Genomic DNA, 22811 nt, shown 5'->3' with positions numbered 1-22811 from the left:
AGCTATGCTACGTCAGTTAATTTGGATCAAGTATGATTGCAGGGCTCCCGAGTGGCCCAACCGTCGAAGCGTTGGCCCTATCATCAGGAGATCGCAAGTTCAATCCCTGGTGATGCTACAGCCATCCGTGGCCAGGAGTCCTAGAGAGCACAACTGGCCTCTTCTCACCCCATCACTCAACGCGATGCTATAATAATAATCTCTGTAATCACAGTAATAGCAGGAATCACATCTTAGTATCTGAGGAGTTTTACGTCTTTTTAAGAGTCAACTGGTTGAGCTGCAGTTGAATGCCCTCTAAAGTCAGACATACACTGAGTGATTTTAGAAATCTTGTTCCACAAGAAACGCAGCCTCTACAGACAGCTCTGTCTACAGACAATTATCAATAAAGCTATTTCATTGCAAACAACACGCTGCACACCCAAGTACTGAGCAAACATGCTGCTACAGCAACTTTTCTAACTTGTACCAAACTGTGCACTGAGACTAAAACCAGACTGTGAAGTAAATGGGTTTGACAACAAACAGTACTGTACAGCCTATTTTACAAAGATGATAAAAAAACTAAAGTTTGTATTTTGCAATTCCATTCAGCCACACAGAATAAAGTTGGCATTTAAGGACTTCATTACCACAAATGTTGACTCTGTGTTGGGGAACTGGTTGTGACTGTGTCTGTTTAAAAATGGGCTGAAATTGCCAAGGTGAAATGTTTAAAGTGACCAATGACTTTGTGTCCAACTATTACAGCATCAGAAACACTTTGCTGTGCAAGCTGACCCTCATTCACTGCCAGCTTGACTCATTTGTCCATTAGCGCAGCGTTCACTAGGCTTACGTCTAAGCACGGTGGAACTTCATGCCGGAAACTAAACAATAACTAGCCAAAGTGAACCGAGTAGTGGGGTCAGAAATGCTGCTACTTAGCAAATCAGTGCCAGCAGGATGGACTCTTGGACCCACTGCAGCACACAAGTAGCCATTTAGTAGATCAAAGAGAAGCATTTCCTCAGGCATAAACCAACATATTCACACACTAATCAAAGCAATGTGTGATCAAGTGTTTTCCTCAACACACATACCAGAATGCCCTCAATTAACACTCAACAAGAACCAGAGTAATCAGTGACTGAACTAAACAAAACACTCAAAAATATGTGAACTTTATCAGGCCTTAAAAACATCATTATATATCACAACAGTCAATAACCCCTAGAGAAACTGAAATAGTCACACATCAAAAACACCCAAGATCATCAAATCTGAACCAATATAGCCACACTGTCCCCTGTTTTGTCACTCAAAATTCACCAAGAATTCTGATAATAGCCAGTGTTAATTAATATTACATTAATGGACATCACGACTTTTGCCTGTAAGGTTAGCTTATAGTGACTGACTGCAACAAATGTATATCCTGGAAAGTACTCCCCTATGTCATCATGCTTTCTCTGAACAATCTGTGAGAATTCTAACATGTTCATGCAAAACACGGGCACAAATAATAGGCATCACATACGAAACAAATGGCTGATTACCTTTGTCAATCACTGTTAATAACTGCGATTGCAAATCACTCCAAATAATTGCAATTCCAAAATTTGGTCACACAACCCACCACCTCCCAGGAACAAATGCTCAATCAACAGACCGAAAATAACACTCTCCACAACACTGGTGCCTAAAAACACTGATAACCTATTCTAACCCATCTTCTAATTTAACAGGACACAGTTCATCCTCCCACACTGGCAGTGAACTAAGATAGCACTACTCTTGTGAAGTACTATGACTGTTTAATGGGAATGACATCATTATGTTCCCACCATCCTATTTTGCCTTTATTTGTTTAGAGTTTGTCCTGTGTTTTCTTTTTTGCTCACTACACAGGCATTTCCGAGGTCATGGACACCAGTGTTCCACCAGTCACAGTTCTGCCTGCCTGTTGAGTATAAGCTCTATCAACAACTAATGGTTAAGAAAAATGTGTGATTTGACCTTGAGTGAATTAATCACCACTTCTCCACAAACAATAAACCTTTTTATTACATAGTTACACAGACCTCAGTCCACAATAAAGAATCAGTTTGTAAGCAGCATCAGTTTGTGAATCAGAATCTGCTTACAAAAGGTGAACATCAATCCCAAAGTAACTTCTTTAATCTGCTTATGTGTTAAAATAATGAATTTCACATTCATATCACTTTCAATGTATTATATTGTGTTGGTTTCATTTACAGAACAGAGAGAGCAGAAATTAGGGGAAAGTTCACCAGGCTGAGACTGGATACTGTCAGGTTTTCTCCTAGCACTTTATCAATAGGCCCCTGCATTACTGGGTTACATTGGCCCTGATGCTCTTACGGTCACATGATCCCATTTAAACTACAGCATTTAACTGCATCTGATTTGCTTAGGAGAAATGAAACAAAATAATGTTCACTCATTCTCAAGAGAAAGGGGGGGTGAGAGAGAGAGCAGGGAGAGAATGTAAGAGTTAAAGAGAAAACATGAGTCTGAGTTCTGTTATGTGCTAAGGTCTTGTAAACAGATTCATGGCCATTCCCATGGTGCCTTTATTTTGCCTGTCTGGAAACATGAGGCATTAGGGTGGTCCTTGTGTGGACACACCTGAAGAGCCTGAATACATTTCCAAACCTCATTGTGTGTGTGTGTGTGTGTGTGTGTGTGTGTGTGTGTGTGTGTGTGTGTGTGTGTGTGTGTGTGTGTGTGCCTGCAGTAACGCCCAGTTAATCGTTGCCTCTTAGCGCTCAGAGTGCTTTGTTACCCAAAATGGTCCCAGTTCAGTTACTCTTTATTTTATTCATTCCCTTACAGGCTTCCTATGATCCACAGTTGTTGTCTAAAACATTTGTTCTCAAACCAGCCTCCACATTTCTGCTTTATCCCAGTGTGTTTGGAGTTGCGATTTAGCAAAAATGTGGACACTGAGGACCAGTTTGAGAACCACTGTTCTAAAAAAAAGTACAAAAGAAAGAAACTTTTCAGTTTGCTTCCAAAGGAGCACTATCTATTATGTCTCTCACTGCAGAGTCAGTCTGAAGGAAGTTAGAAAAAAAGTCTCCATACTTGGACAAAAGTGGTGACATTTTTAAGGTGAGTAAGACTATAAATACTACACATAATATAAGTTTTATAGAGACATTGTGCAGCTTTCCAGAATTCATTGTTTCTGACCCCTGCTCTACACCAAAACTGGAAACCTAAAATACTTATAAAAAAAGAAAACCCTGACATGTTAACTGAGTCTAGATGTTCAGAGTATGTCAGAGTTCAGCCATAAGTAACAGGTCTCTCAAGAAATCCCCTCACTAGGACCACAGGGAAGTATAAGTGAGTAAGAGAGAGATGTGGAAAAACTTAAAACCCCCACTTTAAACAAGGTCATGCTAAGATGGTAAATCTCAGTAATTCTTCATTTCTAGATGTACTGTGGTGAGGAGTATTACAACAACACAGTCCTTTGAGTGTCTTCCGAATTATACTGTGTGTGTTCCCAACCGCCAGACAAAAAACATTCAGCGAACAAATAGACAAGAGAGTAACATAAATATTAAAAGCACAGAGGAAAATAAGTGGCCACCATCCATGGAGCACCAAAAATTGAAAATACCAAAGGCAATTCAGTGTGAAGAACTGCATGATAAGGAAAGCTGTAGAGAGGAGAAGCATTAACGGAAGAGGACAAAGGCCTTAGTCACTGTGGTCAGAGTTATTAAGGTCTAGAAATATCAGTATCCTGATTGCAGTACAATGAGGAATGCTGGATGAATGGCTGTTGACTGACAAGTTCCAATCCACCATGGAGAGAGGCTGACTGCCATGTCAGACTGGCTTAAGACTCTGGTCTAGGTACCCAGAAACAGTCTCTGACCACACCAATTCTGTGTGTGGCTCAGCTTATTTGTTTATTTCTTTGTCAGTGCCCAGTACACAGTGGTAAAGTAATTTCAAACTGTTTACAGTAAAGGGGGAAATCAGTAGAGGTGGAAACTACTGATAAAAAATTTGTCTGGGTGTTCTGACATGGTTGAAAACATAGTTACTAAACCCATAGTTGGCATTTAACAGTAAACTGTAAAACAAATACTACGGCTATAATATCTAAAATGACATTTTTCCATGAAAGAGGATTCTATAATTCAGAAGCGTTCATTATTTACAGTATTTCCAAAGCCTGGTTTCTCTCTGCGCCATTGGGATCTATACACATTATATTAAATAATGCCATACACATTATTTGTCATGTTCCATCTAACTAACTCCCATACAGCAATTTATTTGTTCTGCTTCTGATGTCAACTCAGATGACCTTTGACTTTTCTCTAGAACCAAAAGCAAATGTACATGGCAACAGTACAGATGTCCTGCACTGATAAGAACACTGTCTCTGAAATGTCATAAATATCATTGCTATGTTTTAGCTGGCCTAGGTAAGAGAACGCAAGGCAAGTTTATTTGTATAGCACCTTTCATACACAATAGCAATTCAATGTGCTTCACACAAACATGGTAAAATAAAAGCATGAAATAATATCAAACAATAAAGTTTATGACATTCTGAGATTAAGCACTTCAGAGAGGCATTTTCAAAGACAGTCAAAGACAAAAATTAAAATTAAAATGCTAAAGATAAAAGATAATAAAATAGAAAATAAAATAAGGAATTGAAAGAAATACAAATAGTGCAGGGCTAAAAAAAGCACATGAAAACAAGAACGTTTTTAATCTGGACTTAAAGATGGCTACATTTGGAGCATATCTGGCTTTGTCCGGGAGTTTTTTCCAGCAGTTGGAAGCGTAATGGCATAATGACAGAATGCTGCCTCACCATGTTTGGTTCTGTTTCTGGGCACTACTAACCGACCAGTCCCTAGTGATCGGAGAGGCCTATTAGGTTCGTATAATCAGCGATGTATTTTAGGCCATTCTGAGATTTACACTCAATCAATCAGATATCACATGTAACTATATCCACAGTCAGCAGTAAGAGGGAGGTCCTGAGTTAAGTGTTTGCAGAGGTCCACCCTGGCTAATGCAGCTGTCCCCAATGAATGACAAAAATGTACAGCCTTACGATAGCACCTGTGACCTGGGGCATGAAAGAGTCTACTGCAGAGAAGTGGTAAAGTGTTACAGTTTTGCTTGTATGTGCTAGTGTGTTATTTGATACTATGACTATGAGTGCCATATTCATGCTGTAATGTGAGCATGTTGCCAAAGACGTGCTGTCAAGGATGTGACTGAGACATCTGAGGTAACGCAGCAGTATTTCTAGCTAGGTTAATTATGAAATCTGACGTTATGCAGGAAAAGACACAAGGAAAGAAAACAAAGATGAACATTTAAAGATATGAGATCCACCCCTGTGCGTCACCTCATCACTGCGTTAGCTCATCTGAAGGGGCTCTCTGAACAGCCAATCAAGTCTCCTCATCCAGTGTGATAAATCAACCAGCTTACTCTGCAGTGGCTAAAAGTTTTCCCTGTTTTTGAACGAGAAAACTTGTTTTCAAATGTACTCCTCAGGGTGCTGCTATTTTTTCTAGCACCAGTGTTATGTCCTAAAATAAAGCTCTGTTTAGCATATTCGTGGCTGCAAGTTACTGCTGGCCAAAGTCTTTTTTTGCCTTTTCTGCACTTAACAGAACATCCATTCTTCAAGCCATTCTGATGCACAAGAGGAAAAGCCTATTTTGAAATGCCACAACAAGAAAGCTACATTACCTTTTCAACAGAAAATCAGCATTAATTAATTGAACTTAAAAGTCAATACTAAACAAAATGAGCAAGACAAGAAAAAATTCAAAATGGTCATTGAAAATTTAATGACTATCTCTGAAGCAAAAAAAAGAGTCCTGTCATTAGCGCTGACTTGGTTACACTGAGTTAGATAAAGTATTGTTTAGAGGAACAGGTCCCAGGTCCTGTTTTCAGGCGGCAGTTGAATGAGAGGGAGGAGACAGCAGAGGGAATCGAAGGAGTTGCTGGGGAGAAAGTGAACCAGAAAAACAGGCCTTCAGGACAGCTTGGTTTTCCTTATTTAATATTTCACCAAACGGTCTGTGCTGTCACTGAGTGCACTGTGCAGATCACATCAAAGCTGAAGCATGGAAAGGGGATTCTGGTTCTTGATCTTATGTAGAAAGAACAACGATATAAAATTTCTGTGTTTATGTCAGAATGTAATCTGTAATCTGTAAACATATTGATTTGGAATCTCACATATTACAGGTGTATTGCCGAATGTGTGCTTGGGATAGAAAAAACAAACTAATGACAAAGACAAAATGGCAAATGATAAACATCTATCAATTTTGCAACCATGTACATTTTCTTGATGTGCCCACAGCAAGAACACACTGCACTTTACAAGACAAGCTTTGGAATTAAACCAGCTTCTAAACTGTGAGAAAATGTCCGCTCCTTTTAGATCATCCTTCTTGAAGAGAAGACTTAAATATGACATACGGTAAGAGGCAAAATGTATTTTGTTAATGTTACAATTACCTATTCACAATGCTTCTTTCTATCATGCTTTCTCCTACACCATTCCTCTTGTTTTCTTTAATTAGCATTCTAGTGTCCTGGGTCGTCAGTATTGTAAGCATGTCCATCAACCAGAGAACATCAAAGAAGGAGGAGGATTTCATTTTCTCTGTGGCCTGGCCACAACCAACCAATGGGAAACTAGGTACATCTTGTTGCTTGAACATTCTGCTGAGATAGACTGCAGCAGCTAAACACACAGACACACACACACACACACTCACACACACACACACAGCTGAATCAACAGTGACCGGGGTTCTTACTGAAGACTCTATGTTTAGTGATATACTAAACGTCAGTACACTGGTATATGAACGTAATGTGCGAAGGATCTGAAAGAGGTACTATGCAAAAGTCAACCCTTTATTTATTTCATTTCCAGTCAAAACTGCCATTAGATACAAGTTTTTCATTTTTCAGGACAAAACAGAGGTCAGATATAAGATAATACACTTGCATAAGGAAGGGCAAGTAAGTGAAAACCGAACTTTGTAGGTGTGGAAAAATATCCCTGCAGATTACTTAGAAAGACTAAAGAACCTGTCCTGAAAAGATATAACGCTGTAATAAAGGCAAAGGGTGGACACACTAGAAAGTGGGATAATATTTAATTGTTAAGGACTCTGTGTTATTTTCTGTGAAATATATGTTTTTCTTTTAAAATGAATAACTTGTATTTAATGGCTGTTTTACCAGAAATTAAATAAATGAAATAAATAAATTTAAAATTAAGTTTAAAAAAAAGAAGTAAGACTTCAAGGACTAAGAATCTGCTTTCTCTTTCTGAAACTGACACCACCATGTGAAACCCTTTTTTCTGTGATATAAACAGCTCTTCAGAAGAAGAAAGAAATGTTCTCTCACTGTTATAACATAATTTCAAAGTATTCATAATACAGCAAAACATCCAAAAGCATAAAAGGGTGTGTAAGTGTTCAATGTAAGGTATGAAAAAAGGTCAGGATGTTGTAAGTAAAGAAAAGAGGTTTCACTAGACAGCAAAACCACAGATGAATGAAACAGAAAGGGTCTGACGAAAATACTGGAAACACATTTGGAACTGAGGGCAGGATGAGTCACTTAATAATTTATACAAAACGCAGAACCACTTCAAAGGACAATTCTAACACATTGTGCTGATAGCACTGGCATTCACACCTAGCTGTCACACTACCCAATACAGATTATCAGGGCTCTCACATTCCACACTACGTTGCCATTATTTCCCTCAACCAGATCTATTTTTAACAGATTGTCTTCCTTCAGTCTCTGTACGGACATGTCCAAGTCTCACCCTCAAAAACAAACAAAAAAAATATACTATTGCATCAGTTTACTTGCCTTTAAAACGATCTACTGCGTGCCTTAAAAAGTATTTCTTTCAGTGTGAACAGGTCTTATGAAATAGCATAAATACTGCATGTGTGAAGGAGTAGAAGCTCTGCACCACTTAACAGGGCTGTACAGTTATTGCACTCAGGCTACCAATAATGGCAGCACAGCATTTGTTCTCTTTAGAAAGTACTAGAGTCAAAAAGGACTGGATTTAAACTGGCAGGAGTGAGTATTTCATTGTTGACTAGGGACATAACTATGACTTTTTCCATCCCAATATAAGAACATATCTGAATTAAAGACCTTATTATGTATGAGGAAAGAAATGGTCAGCACCACAGCCAAAACAGCTCTGACAAAAACGTTTTACAGTAAATGAAATGATAAACAAAGAATACTCAAGCCCCAAACAAAGAGGCCTCAAGCAAACCCTGTTTAGGCCAATAGCAGTTGGTGGTACTTTGAAGTCTCCTCTGGCGTAATGACCATAGTGTTTCAGTGTTTGTGTGTGTGTGTGTGTGTGTGTGTGTGTGTGTGTGTGTGTATGCGTGTGTCTATGTCTAACAATAGCAGACAGGCAAATCAAGGGACAGACGGACAGGCAGACGGAAAGAGACAGAAGAGGAAAACCTAAGACTTTGAGGCTGAGATTTAATGAGTAAGAAACAGATAAGGAAAGCAAGTGAAAAAGTGTGTCAGGCCCTGCAACTCCTACACACAGCAGTAATAACCACTCTGTGAGTAAGAGGCTGGCAGAGACACTCCCTAAAGATTACAGCACAGCATGCTACACTGAACTCACCTGAAGTCACTCATCTCTCAAACATCAGCTAGGAACTCAGAGCTCTGAGAGGATTCCAGAAGCCTGAGACCCTGGGAATGAGAACATCACAGATTCTGGGAGGCCTTAGGCCAGAAAAGAATATCACACACATACAGGTGCCTTTTCTCATGGCACGGAGCAGCACGTCTTAAGTGAGACGAACACTAACATCTTCGATTTTAGCCCACAGTCCTTCAAAGGGGAATTTAAATTTACATTTTAAAATGAACCTAATGCTGATATAAATCAGAAGTCTATAGGCCAACACCAGGAACCCTGTGCATATCACACGAAAAGCCATTTTTTGAGAGCGGGTCAAACGTGTTGACTTTTACAGGATGTCATTTGGATATGGCTACATGCCCTGCAAAATGCCACAAGCGGAAATTGATCTGGCCAAAGTCCCTGAAGTTAAATGTCAAAGTCACGTTCAAATGTGAACTTTAGAACTTTGGAGTTTCTAAATCTTAGTTCTCTCATAAAACAGACCGTTCCTCTGAGACTATGTACTAAGTAACACACACCTGCACAACCACTGGTGCTGTTCCTGCCACAAGCAATGTACATTAATATTCAAAGTTAGGGATGCAGAATAAATTTGTAAGTTGTAAGTCAAAAGTTTGAATAATCCCAAACAAACTTAAATATAGCAAATTTTAGTGCATGATTTCTATTTATTTGCTGAGTTTACCATACTGGAAATAAAAATAAAACACATAGTACAAAAAGGTGCCATAGGTATTTCACAGGCCACATCTCTTCCCCAGTATGTTAAACTGTTAAAGGCGCCAGAACTTCTGCATATGACTTTAAAGGAGAACTACACAGAAATAAATGAGTGGAATTAGCCAACAGGGATGCTGCTGTCTCTGTGTGCTTTGGAGCTGCTTTAGGCAGCCTGATAGCTATGGTCCCTGGCAGAAGAGCAAACTTTCCGTAATTCTTTTAAAAATCCCAACAGCACAGCATCCTGACCAGTGATAAGCATACAGGCTACTCTGCTACAACCCAGATCCATACAAATCACCAAAGGCTAATGGTGTTTTGTACGGGAAAAGGAATATTTTCACAAAAGTCAATATTATATTTTTCCTGACTGGAAAAAATTATATATATAAGATATCAAATTAAACCAAAATGCCCTATTAGTACATATCAGATCAGGAGACTAGAGGAAGGGAAGCACAGAGAACTGTGTGTGTGCATGCTTGTAAAATCATAGAAAAGGTTTTTGCTATTAGCTCCAATTTACGAAGGAAATGATCCCAAACCCACAGTAAGTAAATGGCATGGGTATATTGTGTAATTGGCACAGATGCACCCTCTGGCATTAATTCTGTTTCCAGATCCTTTTACCTTTATAAAACCATCTTAAGAAAGAAAAAGCATGCCAAATCAAGCAACAACTATTTAATTGCTTTCACTATGATATAATTACCAAACTGTCATTTATATACCTTACATTTTGCAACTTAGTCAGTTATTCAATCTCTGATCACACAATTTATAGAGATTGTTTTAGATTTTTTTTTTTAGACATGAAAATTTACATTTGGGCCATAAATTAGTGAGTGCTTCATTGAATATTATTATTATCATCAATTTTGACATCCCAAAAATATACCACTTTCATAGTTATATAGTTTATAGTTATTAGAATGTGGAAATAAAGAGTGGGCCCATATACAGGCCCTTGCAGTTGAAGGGGTTAAAGTGCTTTCTGCATTGTAACAGACGGTATATTATGGCACACTCACTGTCTGCAGGGTTATCTGGAGAACAATAATATTCAGCAGACATTTCTGTGAATATTTCATGGGCAGCATGTCACTGTCAGCCCTCGAAGAACATTATGAATTCTGCCATGTATACTTGATTTGATTAACTTGATGGTTTCCAAGAGGATTTCTGTGTTACTAAACTCATTTGAAAGCCTTGTAAAAGAGAAGACTGGTTTTACAACTAGAGGAATGGGACAGCAGTCTATTCACTCTAATGTGAATAGTTTGAGCGTGTAGCACACACAAATTCACATAAGGTTTTATGTCAAAAACATTGCTTGATTATAAAATGTTACAAGTATGGCTTGACCACGTAGCAGGGCCCTGTGTATCTCAATAAAAGGCACAACTAGAACTTAGCTTGGTACAGGCTAACCTACAGGCCTATAATCTTCAAATTTCAAAACCAATTTTCAGCTAAATGTTAAGGCCTCTTTTTGATATACGTGACCGCACACATTCACTTTGATTCTCATTTACATGTCCCAGTTAACTGAAAACTTATGACAGAAACTCTCCATTGCAAGCCAGTAATATCATGTGGAGGCAAAGTAACTGTGATGCCTACCACATCAAAAGCAGAGGAAACTTGTCATTCCTCCTCATTCAAAGCAACTGTAGAAAGACAGGTCAAAGCTGTCTCTGCCAGTGGGAGGTGAGAAAGAGACAGACTGACAGGGACAGGCAGGAGAACTCTACTGGAGAAAGTAGACCTCCCTCATGTGATGGATTGTACCCAAAAGGAAAAAGGCATTTGGGTGGGGAGGTGTCTCATAATTAATAAGCTGTACATGCACAGGGGTCTGTTCCTACCACATTACTGAAAATACAGGGACACTGGATTGTGTCCAACTTGGAACCAACCTATGCTGTTTAAAGTTTTATTAGATGTTATTTGTTAGATGAATTAGATGTTATTAATGACATTCAGCAGCAGATTCTGTAAATCTTTACTGGCCAGTCATCAGTCTTCAGAAAACATATGGAACTCTGCCACTGATCTGATTAATATGGTGCTTTCCAAGAGGATCTGTGTGCTACTATTCTGGAACTAGAGCAAGAGAATACTCAGTTAGTCCACAGAAAATGCTGAGTCAGTCATCTTGGATCATAGCTCTAGAAGTCTAGACCTGGTGTTTGTTTTTCAATCTTCAGTTTTAGTCATACACATGTGGTATCACCTAAAAAAAGTAGTGGCTGTCTAGGCAGGTCGGACACACTTTGTACTTATTATTGATGAGCTCACTCAATGCTGACATGTTGAAACCTGAGCTATTCTGGAGGAGAGAAGATGACTATCAAGAGTTACAGATCGAAAGGGTTCAGCCGGCAAAAGCATGGATACCTAGAACACTGATATTACTCATTGCTGGTTTTGATTTTCATTTCTAAGCATGCGCAAGTTTAACTGGACCGGTCACTCAGAGGTTAAAAACCTTCTGAACTTAATAAATGTGATGCTGCGTGCTCACTGCTCACCTATGCATTACATTTAACACTCGCATTATCCTTAAAGATTTCAACAACTTCATTATCCTTTGAACATAACATTTCCACATTTTCTTTATTGTTTATGGTGTGAGAGTGGTGGGGTGGTATTCAAATGTAGGCTTTACATTGCAAAATCTCTGCATATGTCCCTGTGTATCAAACAAATAGGGGGAACTAGGGGCAGTTGCCAAAAAAACTTTTTTAGAAAAGTTTTTTTTAAATTATCATTGTCATTGTAAGAGCATGCACTGTGACTAACCGTGAACACCACAAAAAGCCAAGTGTTCACATGAAATCAGCCGATAAATTAAACCCAACCCATATGACCCTTAACACTTATGCTATGACAAATGCCGATTCTGGAATTGTTTAGATTTCAAGCACAATGTTAGAAAGTAATCGAATATATGGACAACACTGGATGTGACTACATGTTTTAAAAATGTAATATTATTTCTGGCTGTTGCTGCTGTTAAAAGCAGCTATAAAACCAGATTTACGAGCAGTTTCTTTTCCATGGCAACATCATGCCCTCTCAGTGATTCAAAACAAACGCACCTGGGCAACAAACATCTCCATCTGATTCATCTGAAGTCATACACACGAACACCTGTTTTCTATACAGAAATGTAATCTGCAGACTTAGATAATAAATTAAGGTGAGAAGTCAAAAGCCAGTTACAGATCAAGATCCATGCACCTACATTTTACACTTTATATTTCATACATATAATAATAATAATAATAATAATAAAGAATTTTAACTTTAAAGCATGTCCAGTATTACTCACTTATGTTTCAGTACTTTTTATAGTGTATTCTTGTTATGTGGGACTTCTCATATATGGGCTCTCATGTCTCATTTACAGCAGAACACTGCATTAACTCAATCTGCAATTTCTATCAAGGTTACCACATGAGCATAATGTAAAAAAAATATTAAGAGACACAGCATTTGAGAGAGGAATTATCTAAATACTTCAGACTGAATTGTGGACTTAAAGTCTGAGCTTGGGCTAACAAGGAATTTCAATAGCAAATCAATTTTACACAGAATCTGTGCCCAAATTATTGGCCTTAAATTAAAACAAACAACACAAATAACCTACACCTTAAGCAACCTCCTGCAACATGCCATATCTAGTTAGCAAGGAACTGCCGGACAGATACGAAAAAACACACACACACATTCATCAACACAAAAAACACTCTTCACAGCACAGAACTTGCGTGCACATTGCTTTAAGGCTGCACATACCTGCCTCCTTCTTGCTCCCCTTCCCTCCTTCTCTGTTCATTTTCAGTACCGCTTTAAACATGGTGCAACCTTCTGTGATATCCGCTCACTCTTGTTTTCCTAGTCACCCTGTGGACATACAAAAACACAAATTTAGTTCAGAATGAAAATGTAGGGTTTTTTCCCCCCATCAGCAAAGATTTGTTCAAAAGTTCTCCAGTATCATTATATTGATGTTAAGTGTGATGTGGTAAGATTATGGCTTTGTTGCTGCTGCTGCTGCTGCTGCTGATGATGATGATGATGATGATAATAATGATAACACTGCATTTTCTGTTAATTTCCTTGCAAGAGGAATTCTGGGATATTTCTCACAGTTCCTCAGAATCCAGTTGGTGAGGTCTGGCAGACCAGTGTGGAAAGAATGCTCCAATATTTAGACAGAACAGCTCCGCTCCACTATCTTGTTATGCCGGAAAACAAGCTGTCGGATTCTCAGCATTCCTCATCTAACTGATGCTGTACGGCTGAACTTGAGCCTTTAAGGCCACTTGTCATGATAATATTAACATATCTGTACACTGTGTCTGCTCTTTCTCTGAATTAGCTCAAACAGATTAACTCAATGGGTCAAACACATTGAAAAATGTGCATTTATCATTCAAACGTGTTTGATTTAGCAAGATGGCTGCTGCACCTAGATCCTCAGCAAAGCCTCCTGGTGTTCTGATGTGTTGTGCTACCTTTCACATAAAACTTACATAGCTTACAGTCTTAATTTGCATTATACCACAACAGATTTTTAGAAAAACAATTTCACGATACTGTATCGCACAAATAATTAAAGTAATAAGGGCACACAGCCAGTTTATGTTGTTCTCATTTCTGTTTAATGCTTAGATATTACTGATGCTTAAACTCAGTGTGCATCTGAGAACTGCAGAATGGTGTCAGGTGAATGTCTGGACTCTGAGACCTCGATGAACTCCCACCAGGCCCTACTGCAGAATTCAACTCTCAGCTCTAGTATGAAAAAGCCAGTAGTCTCTCCAGAGACTTACACAGACTTATTCATCTAGCCACTTAGATAAGACAGCACGCAGCAGCCATGTGCTTCATAGCAGGAGCCCATGAGAGTCCATCCTGAGAAAAAACTGAAAGAGACGGACAGAACCTCTTATCTAGCAAGCTCTGAAATCCTTAAAAAAATCCATGTCAAACTATTTTAAATCTCTCAGAAACTGCCATGTTCCATCTGTAATTACAGTAATTCAAATGTAAGATCAGTTTGAGATGGTTTATGTGGATAAATTCAGTAGGTGTGTGGTTTGGCCTAAGTCCAATAACTGCAGTTCTTCACATGCAGACACAGAATGTAAAGTGCAAAAGTGTTTTTTTTCCTCCTCAAACGCAAAAGCTCCAAAATCCACAAAGCTAGTAATAATAATCAAAATAAAGTTTGTATCAAAGTTTGCTGTCAATGTGTAAACGTTGTAGACATTCTGTACTGAGATGCAGAAAGACCATGCAACACTTTCACAGCACACTCCTCACTTTCACACCTGTATGCGAAATAGACCCACCCAGAACCGTCTAAGAATGTTACCCTTACAAACCTACTGAACTGATATGATAGTAGAGGCCCTGGTAATCTGAGACCAGTGTTTACTCTTCCAACACTTAAGCTGGGATTTAATTACAGCAGCACTTCCCGAGGGCTGGGTACCCCAGCACTGCCAGTTGTTTCATGCTCCAGCACAAAAAATTCAGTTCATAAAGAACTTAATTAGGCCATGTGGAGAGTCCAACATAATACCAGCCAAAAGTCAGACACATCTAAATGAATATGCACTTAAAAAGAATCTAAAATACAAGATATTTTTTGGTCACTGCATAAATCTATATATGTTACTTCACAGTTTTATGTCTTCAGTACCATTCTGAAATGTGGAAAGTAGTAAAAGTTAAGGGAAAGCCTTCTAAGTGTGACCAGACTGGTACAGAGCAATAATGCTACATGCAAGCTAACACTCCTGTACGCTGAAATGACACTGCACGAATAGTAAAAGTTAAGTCTAAATTAAACTTCAAATTAAACTATTAAACTTCAATACTATTATATACCAACACCAGCTACTCACAGTGTAGCCTACTACTGTCCAAGCAACTTACTGATCACATTTAACAAAGAATATTGATTTGCATGAGGTAATTTTTGGAGTTTGCCAGTCTAATGACATCAGTTCAATGCAAGTGTAAGCTTGCATGTAGAAATATTTGTGTTTTGATTCATATTTTAACAACCTTGTCATTCAGAGGATCTAGCGACATTTGGAAGAAAGAATATACACAGGACAAAATGTATCAGGTTTGAAACACTTCTGCTTACAACAGGATGCAATAGCAGTGATTTTCAAAAATGCCATTAATTTTTCCCATAGAGAAAACCTGCTTAGCCCTAGAATTTCTATTATGGGCATCAAATTGACTACAGAATGACAACCGGATTTTAGAGGTCTACGGCTCCAGAACAAACACTGTGTTTAAAAAAAAAAACACTGATCTACAAGCAGCCAACCAACTGTCAAACTAACAAAAAACAAACAAATAAATAAATGGGAAAGCACTTGTTCTCCCCATGTCCTATCAGCTTGTCCTCTTGTTCATTCTAACTGAAGAAGGGCTGCAGAATTGAAACTGGCAGCTGAGACGCCTGCCTAAATAGAAGGCTGGCAGCTACTGAGACATGAGGAATTCCATCTCTACCTTGTAAAAAGAGACTGTCCAGTCTGCTTGGGTTAATTTGTGTCTTACAGAAACAGCTTAGGACAAGGCGTTATAAAAGTACCCCCAACTGAGTCAATGTTCGGCTGGATGAGCTCCTGGGGAGGAACAGAGAAGTAGGCAACTGTTTGTACAGAATAAAACAACTAAGCTATCTTACATTACCAAAATACCTTAAGGACTAGGTAATCAGGATAAATTTGAGAAGATCACTCTTTTTGGTTTCTGCACATGCTAAGCAATCTGAATGCCATCATAAAAATTGTTTAGCTGTAAACAAGCCTGTTTTTGACTGCATTGGCATGTTACCCATCTTTTATCCTTTCCATCAAATCCCATTTAGTACAAGAACAGAGAAGGACAGGAAATACCATGCATTCATACAGTATTGAAGAGCTCTGAGCCAAGAGCAGTTCCCATGGATAAGACTATTATACTCTGACAATCAGCATGCATTTTACTTGCCATATATAACAGTCACCCTAGAACAGCATAGCAAGTTTGGTGTAGAATTGATTGGGCTACATGGGAAAATCATAACTACAATCAGTGAGCTAGTTCTTCGTAACATGTCTACGTCATGAACAACACTCACATTAATAAAATCACCTTGGTTATGCATTTCTTTATTTGTTCCATGGTAAATAATGCAAAAATACATCTCTGCTTTTCTCAGCTCCAGCACCCAGCTTGCTTTTCCATCTATTCTGTTGTTATGCTTACAGGATGGTAACGTCAAACTCTTAAAAAGACAAAAATATGAACCACATGGAGGCAATTACAGTAGCACACATTCCTGTGTACCTCTCTTTCCCTTACATTCTTCTACCTCTTTGCTCTTTTTCCCTTTTGTCTTTTTCTCAGCCAGGTGAACAGCTGCAGCCAAACCCTTATACCCCAGAAATGCATTTGATCACCTACAGAGGTTTTGACATATATTATTATCACTGGAAAACAGAGAAAAACTGGAAACTTGGATCATATAAAAATTTTTTTCTTCTTTTAATTTTCTAATGAATACGAGGTTTTACTTACCCAAGATGATTGGCAGAGACTGTTGTAGGTTAGATTTTTTCTTCTTTAGTTTAGAACTGGAGTTTAGAACTGGCTAATACTGCTAACAAACACTAGAACTCAATAATAACCCAAATAGTCTAAATTCTTTCTGTAAAATAGGTCACTAAAACATCTTTCAACCCACTCAAATTGCATCCAGGTCTTCATTAAGGTTGCACAGACCTGTCAAGTTCACAGTATAATTTGCTGTGAACTATAAAAATGAAAAAAAAAAAAATGCAGACAGCCACTTAGGACAATAAGGTCTGTATTCACAAAGCACCTCAGTACAAGGCCTGGTGTTGTCTGAAATAGCTGCCTGAAGCAGTGAAGTTTTGTTCATTTTTATAGCTCACAGTAAGTTAAATTGTGTTCTACACCACATCTGCGTGACTTTAATAAAGACCTGAGTGTTTGTTAGTAATGTTAGCCTCATAGCTTCAGTCCTAAAATACAGAAGCTAAATTTTGTTCTGACAGTGACAAGATTAACTCCAGTTATCTGGGTTTTCATTCACAAATGAAAGAGCTGCAGATTTATATATGCAGCATTTGAGATGTACTGTCCATCCACAAGAATATAACAGAGATTGAGAGAAAGCAAGTCATGGAAGATGATTGTGCATCATTCAGCCAAGTATATAAAGTCATGAGGTGAACAGCTTTATAGGTTTAGAGGGAGCGCAAAATTAATACATCCCTTGCTGCCTCCCCCAGCCACCTGATTCGACCTAGGAACCTAATTAAATCAACATGTGTCTCTCTTTCTGCACAAAGCAGCTGTACAGACAGATCAGCATCACAAAAAATGATAAGGGCCATTGGAATGGGAAAAAGTCCACTGAGCACTTCAAGAGAAAGGCTCCTCGGGAGAGAACCTCAAAGCAGATCAACATGCAGCCTAGCAGCCACAGAGAGGGTTTATCTCTCACATGCTGATAGAAGGGTTGTTGCCTCGCAGCCTCAACTGCCATCTGAGCTGTGTGTATTATCTGGCTGAAGGAGCGCCCTTGACTGCCCTCTCTCCATCAGAGGCTGGACTGAAACTGCCATATCTTTCTGGACACACAATGAACTTAGGAACTGAAAACGTGTATTTATTCAACAGCAGCATGGCCCCACACTGCACAGAGAGTGGTCAGGGATGAAAAGCTGGCAAATCATAGAAACAGAGAGGTAATGTTTCATGTCTCAAATACTGTCCATACACACTACAGAAAAACCCACTAAATAAATCAATCATTGAAAGGAGGAAAAAGACTTGAACAACATAAACTCTATGTTAAGCTGAAAATTTTAAGCTAGCATATATGACACACTATCACACTGCACACCTCACTGCAGTTACCACAAGGGCCACTTGCCTGCTAAACAGGACAAAAAGGACAGGCTAATGTGTTAAACTGGGCCATCTGTACCATGGTCATCTGAGGAGTCAGGGCATGCAGATTAAGCGGATGTGGCATTGTTTAGGTGATAGCCTCCAGCTTGTACGATCCACACATTCAGCTGTCAAAGACCAGCAAGGCTTTGTGAATGTGTGTTCAGAGCTCTAACAACAGGGGAACGAGCAAACTTTAACTTGGCTTCTCAAGTCCAGATTTCCTTATTTACTCTCTCCCTCGCCTAACCGCTGCTTCTTTTCATCAACCCATTCTACATGAATGATTCTTCAGAATCTGCTTGTCATGTTGTCATGACAACCGCAGAACACAACACCAGGCTTGTGACCTTTTCCGTGCTGAAGGCTGGCCATTTTTAAGCAGCAGTGAGAAAATTATGGAGCCCTTGCACCATTAAGAAAGTGCCAGGCTAATTCAGAAATTTTGTTGAATACAGATGACCCAAATGAACGAAAGGCAATTTAATGGACACCATTAAAATGTCCTTCCACATGAAATAGCTTCGACCAGATAACACGTGATGGCGAAAGAGAAGGAATTCTTCACCTTGAAACAGGAAATGAGCAACCACAAAGCAATGAACAGACAGGTAAGTATCTAGTCCTTCCGAGTCCAAGTACATGCACATATAGCTGTATTTTATTATATCCCTATGTTTTTATACTTTATATTCTTCTTGTTTATTCTGTTTTTCAGGGCAATGGACAGCTGTATAAGCATTTCACTGCACGTTATACTGTGTATGGCTGCACGTGTGATCAACAAAGCTTGATTTTACATGCAGCATACAGATGAAAAGAAATAGTGTTACTTTAATGTTACCAGTCATATTTGTATGAAACCATTACAAAGTGTTGTTTGAGAAAGTAGAAAAAAAGTTTAGTCCAGTTGAACATGTTGAAGGTAAACTCCAGGAAGCATTCCAGTGACAATCAACTGAATTAAATTCCATTTCATCAGGAAAACCAGATGGCATTTATTGCATTGCCTTAAACCCCAAAACTGGTTTTGAACGACACAAAAAGACAAAAACAAAGAGATGCATTTAGAAACTCACTCACACATGTTCAGTAAAAAAATCTATTATGACAGTAATATTGCTAACACCACGACAGTAATAATAATAATAATAATAAGCTTGTTGCTTTCAGTAGGAGATTGTTTGAATTATCTCAGGGGCAAGACATACATCTTACAGAAGCTACATGGCCACAGTCAGCACCCTTCCACTATTTAGCTTTAATGCTATGGACACTTTGCCAGTATGAACAAACTGCTTAGATTAAATGCAAAGAGCCAAAACCACAGGTCAAAGCAGTAAGCGATTTGGCATGAGAGAAGCTTAATTTGTATTGGCCAGTCATGAACACAACACAACCAATAAAGGATCATTGTAATAGAGCATGACCAATTACAACAATCAGCAGACAGATCAATAACGCCCTGAGTAACCTGGCTATTCACGGTCCCCAAAGTAAGCTGTAAGAGGGGTGACATTTTGGAAGGTAAGCATGTAACTCTTACACTTTTTTCCCATGATAAGGGTGTCTTACGAAGGGTAAGAGTTAACTTTGGGTAAGAGCAGCTTTGTAACACAATGAAAACCACTCCTGCGAAATACTATTATAATAATTTAATAATAATAATAATAATAATAATAATAATAATTGTTAGAATTGAAGACTTTTGATGGCCTTCATGTCTAGTCAGGGGAACTACTGCCTCCTATATACTACAGTTTGAGGCTTGCTCAGTTGCTCACTTTTTGGTATGAAGGATTGGAGGCCAGTACTTTGTGGTTCAATTTTCCTTTCAAATAAATTAGACATAGTTTTGAACAGACCACAGGCAACTCAGCAATATTAAAAAGAGGCCCAACATCATAACATCCTGTTCGATTTCTCTCTCTTCTCTCTGAACTCTGTGATGTCATGCTGACACCAGCAAGTTCAGATAAAACCAACAACATGACTCAAAAAGGGTCTCTCCATCTCTCAATGGAAAACAGAATACACTGATCCTCCTCTGAATCATCCATCCAACTCAACTACATATTAAAGAGAATGACACTTTTAATCTTCGCACTAGTCAGCTAAAACAATTAGCCTACTGAAACAAATGCAGATGAAAACAAAGCACTTTAAGTTTTAGGCATACCCAATCCCACTCCGGTGTCTTTGGGAGACAGTAAACAGAATTGAGGGTAATGGTTTTTGAAGGACATATTTATCAACAAGCTCCTAATTGTTGTTCAAAAGGCCTATGGCTATATTTGGTAACTGAGTGAATCATACAGAATCACTCAGTTACCAAACAGGGACATTTGGGTCACATAAACTGGCACGTAGCCTACTGACTCTAAACTACACTCTGCTGTACCACTGTAGCCAGTGCCTATTAAACAAATCATTTGTAAAAATAAATGGTTACTTGAAAAAGTGTAATTGCAACATCTGTCAACCATATACAGCAAACAAGAGTATAAGAAAGGAGCTAAAACAACAGTTCTGTTGAAAGGAGTGTAGTTTTCCCTGTACCAGTGAGTCAGATGGATCTGAGTTCAGACATGTTTCCCTAGCCAACCTTTTCTCTGAATTTATTGTTGCACCTAAGGCAGTGGAAACAGACTCAACTTGACATGACAGCACAGTCTTACTCTAACACAGAGACACTGGCAGACAATACTGAAGTCAACCTCTCCACAGCAAGAAAAGTTAGTGATCTAAAAAGCAGAACAAAATAAAAAAGAAGACTTTAATTTGGTTCTTCCTTCTAATAAATTAGAAAATTTGTAAACATGGTCATGACCTGACTCCTTTAAACACTAAAATCAAACGCAGTAAGCCTACAAGTGCGGGTTAACAGGGGATTCCTGATATTTGATTAGTGTCAAACATTAACAGGTCTAGCAGAAATCCTGTTAGCTTTCTCTCACTATAGAGTACACTTCATTATCCACTCCCAACACTTTCCTTTAACCTTTTGGACGGCCTTCAGGCACACTTCTGATTAAATCATCTAACCATGTTACCTTCAGTAGAGCAGACTGTTAAGAGAAAATGTCCTAAATTCTTTAATGAGTGATGGGACTCTATAGCTTGATCCACAAGGCTGAAGTGTTGATAAATGAACCCACAGCACCGATCTGAACTGATAAACAAACCACATCATGGACAGCTAATAGATAACACTGCATGGGAACAGCCTCACAGGTCAAGAGCTGTGACTAATAGAATGTCAGCTTCAATGATCAACTTTCTAAAAGAAACATAAGACTTCAGATGTGGAGCATGACTGGTGACTAGCCCATCTAACGTCATCCACTTGGATTCCTTTCAAACATGACCTAAAATTTCCTAAAGGTCTTGATTGTAAAGCCCTCTAACACACTGGAGGTACGTCCTGGTTAACTGGAGCTTTAAATTTATACACAACTGCTAGGCTTCACTGACACACAACACCACACACACACATACACACACACACACACACACACACACACAGTAAACTAAATAAAACAAAAATAGAGAGATATGCAAGAAAACACAATCTAATAAAACTTGCATTCTTTCATAGATTAGATAGTCTACTGGCCTACTTTCAGCTGTCTGAGTCTTGACTCTTTAGTAACTTTGTTCATGATTATTTATGCTATAATTCTATACCAAAATGCTTTCTCTAACCCCAACAAACAAACTTTGGCTTCTGGCAGTCCACAGCTTATTAGTAGTTTTACAAAACATTTTGTTTAAAGAAATTGTTACTTATTACCAATTTAAAAACTACAGTCATTAAGTTCTATAAAAAGTTCCAATACAAAGACACATTTGTTCTGCTGCTATAGCTTAATAACATACAGCAGTATGTGAAGGTTACTCAGACGTCTTCTATTCTTCTATTTACTTCTATTCACTCGTTTTAGCCTCTAGTCTCTCACCAGTGAATACTGTCTCCCCCTCTTATCTGCATCAGATGATATATACATGAAAAATCATGGATATCAGTATCTGCCCACAATTTCTATATCAGTGCATCCCTAGTCAACACATTCCATCAATGATACCATCAATGTATGTGCTTTCTATAAGACATAATGACATTCCACTGCATTTCACAGACTACGATGGTGCACTCAACACACTACCCTGCAGACAGCTGGCCTGACATCCAAAAGCAAACATCTAACCAAAGCACACAGGAAACAAATTAAATAGGGGTGATAATCACTACTGTGCAGAGATACTACTGTGAGCTTCAAGAAAAGAAAAATAGATGAATAGCATTTGGAGCATAATGTTATTAGGGGATATTAGTAATAAGGTGGTA

General features: G+C 38.5%; 1 protein-coding gene across 5 annotated transcripts in view; it reads right to left on the bottom strand.

Moving 5' to 3' along the window:
* Positions 1-22811, bottom strand: part of tanc1b (tetratricopeptide repeat, ankyrin repeat and coiled-coil containing 1b) — a 151549-nt gene that overhangs the window by 125909 nt on the left and 2829 nt on the right. For 3 of the 5 annotated variants that reach the window (XM_036567584.1, XM_036567612.1, XM_036567602.1), the window contains exon 2: positions 13265-13372. In XM_036567584.1, coding sequence (XP_036423477.1) covers positions 13265-13325 — 61 coding nt within the window. In that variant the 5' untranslated portion in view covers positions 13326-13372. Of the gene's footprint in view, positions 1-1541; positions 1775-13264; positions 13377-22811 lie in introns of those variants that run through there. The other 2 variants (XM_036567593.1, XM_036567622.1) reach the window with 2 other exon arrangements.

This window comes from Colossoma macropomum, unplaced genomic scaffold, assembly GCF_904425465.1.
Source record: "Colossoma macropomum unplaced genomic scaffold, Colossoma_macropomum, whole genome shotgun sequence".
Classification (NCBI taxonomy): domain Eukaryota; kingdom Metazoa; phylum Chordata; class Actinopteri; order Characiformes; family Serrasalmidae; genus Colossoma; species Colossoma macropomum.
Note: the sequence above shows the minus strand (reverse complement) of the source record. Positions and strands in the feature narration are given on the sequence as shown.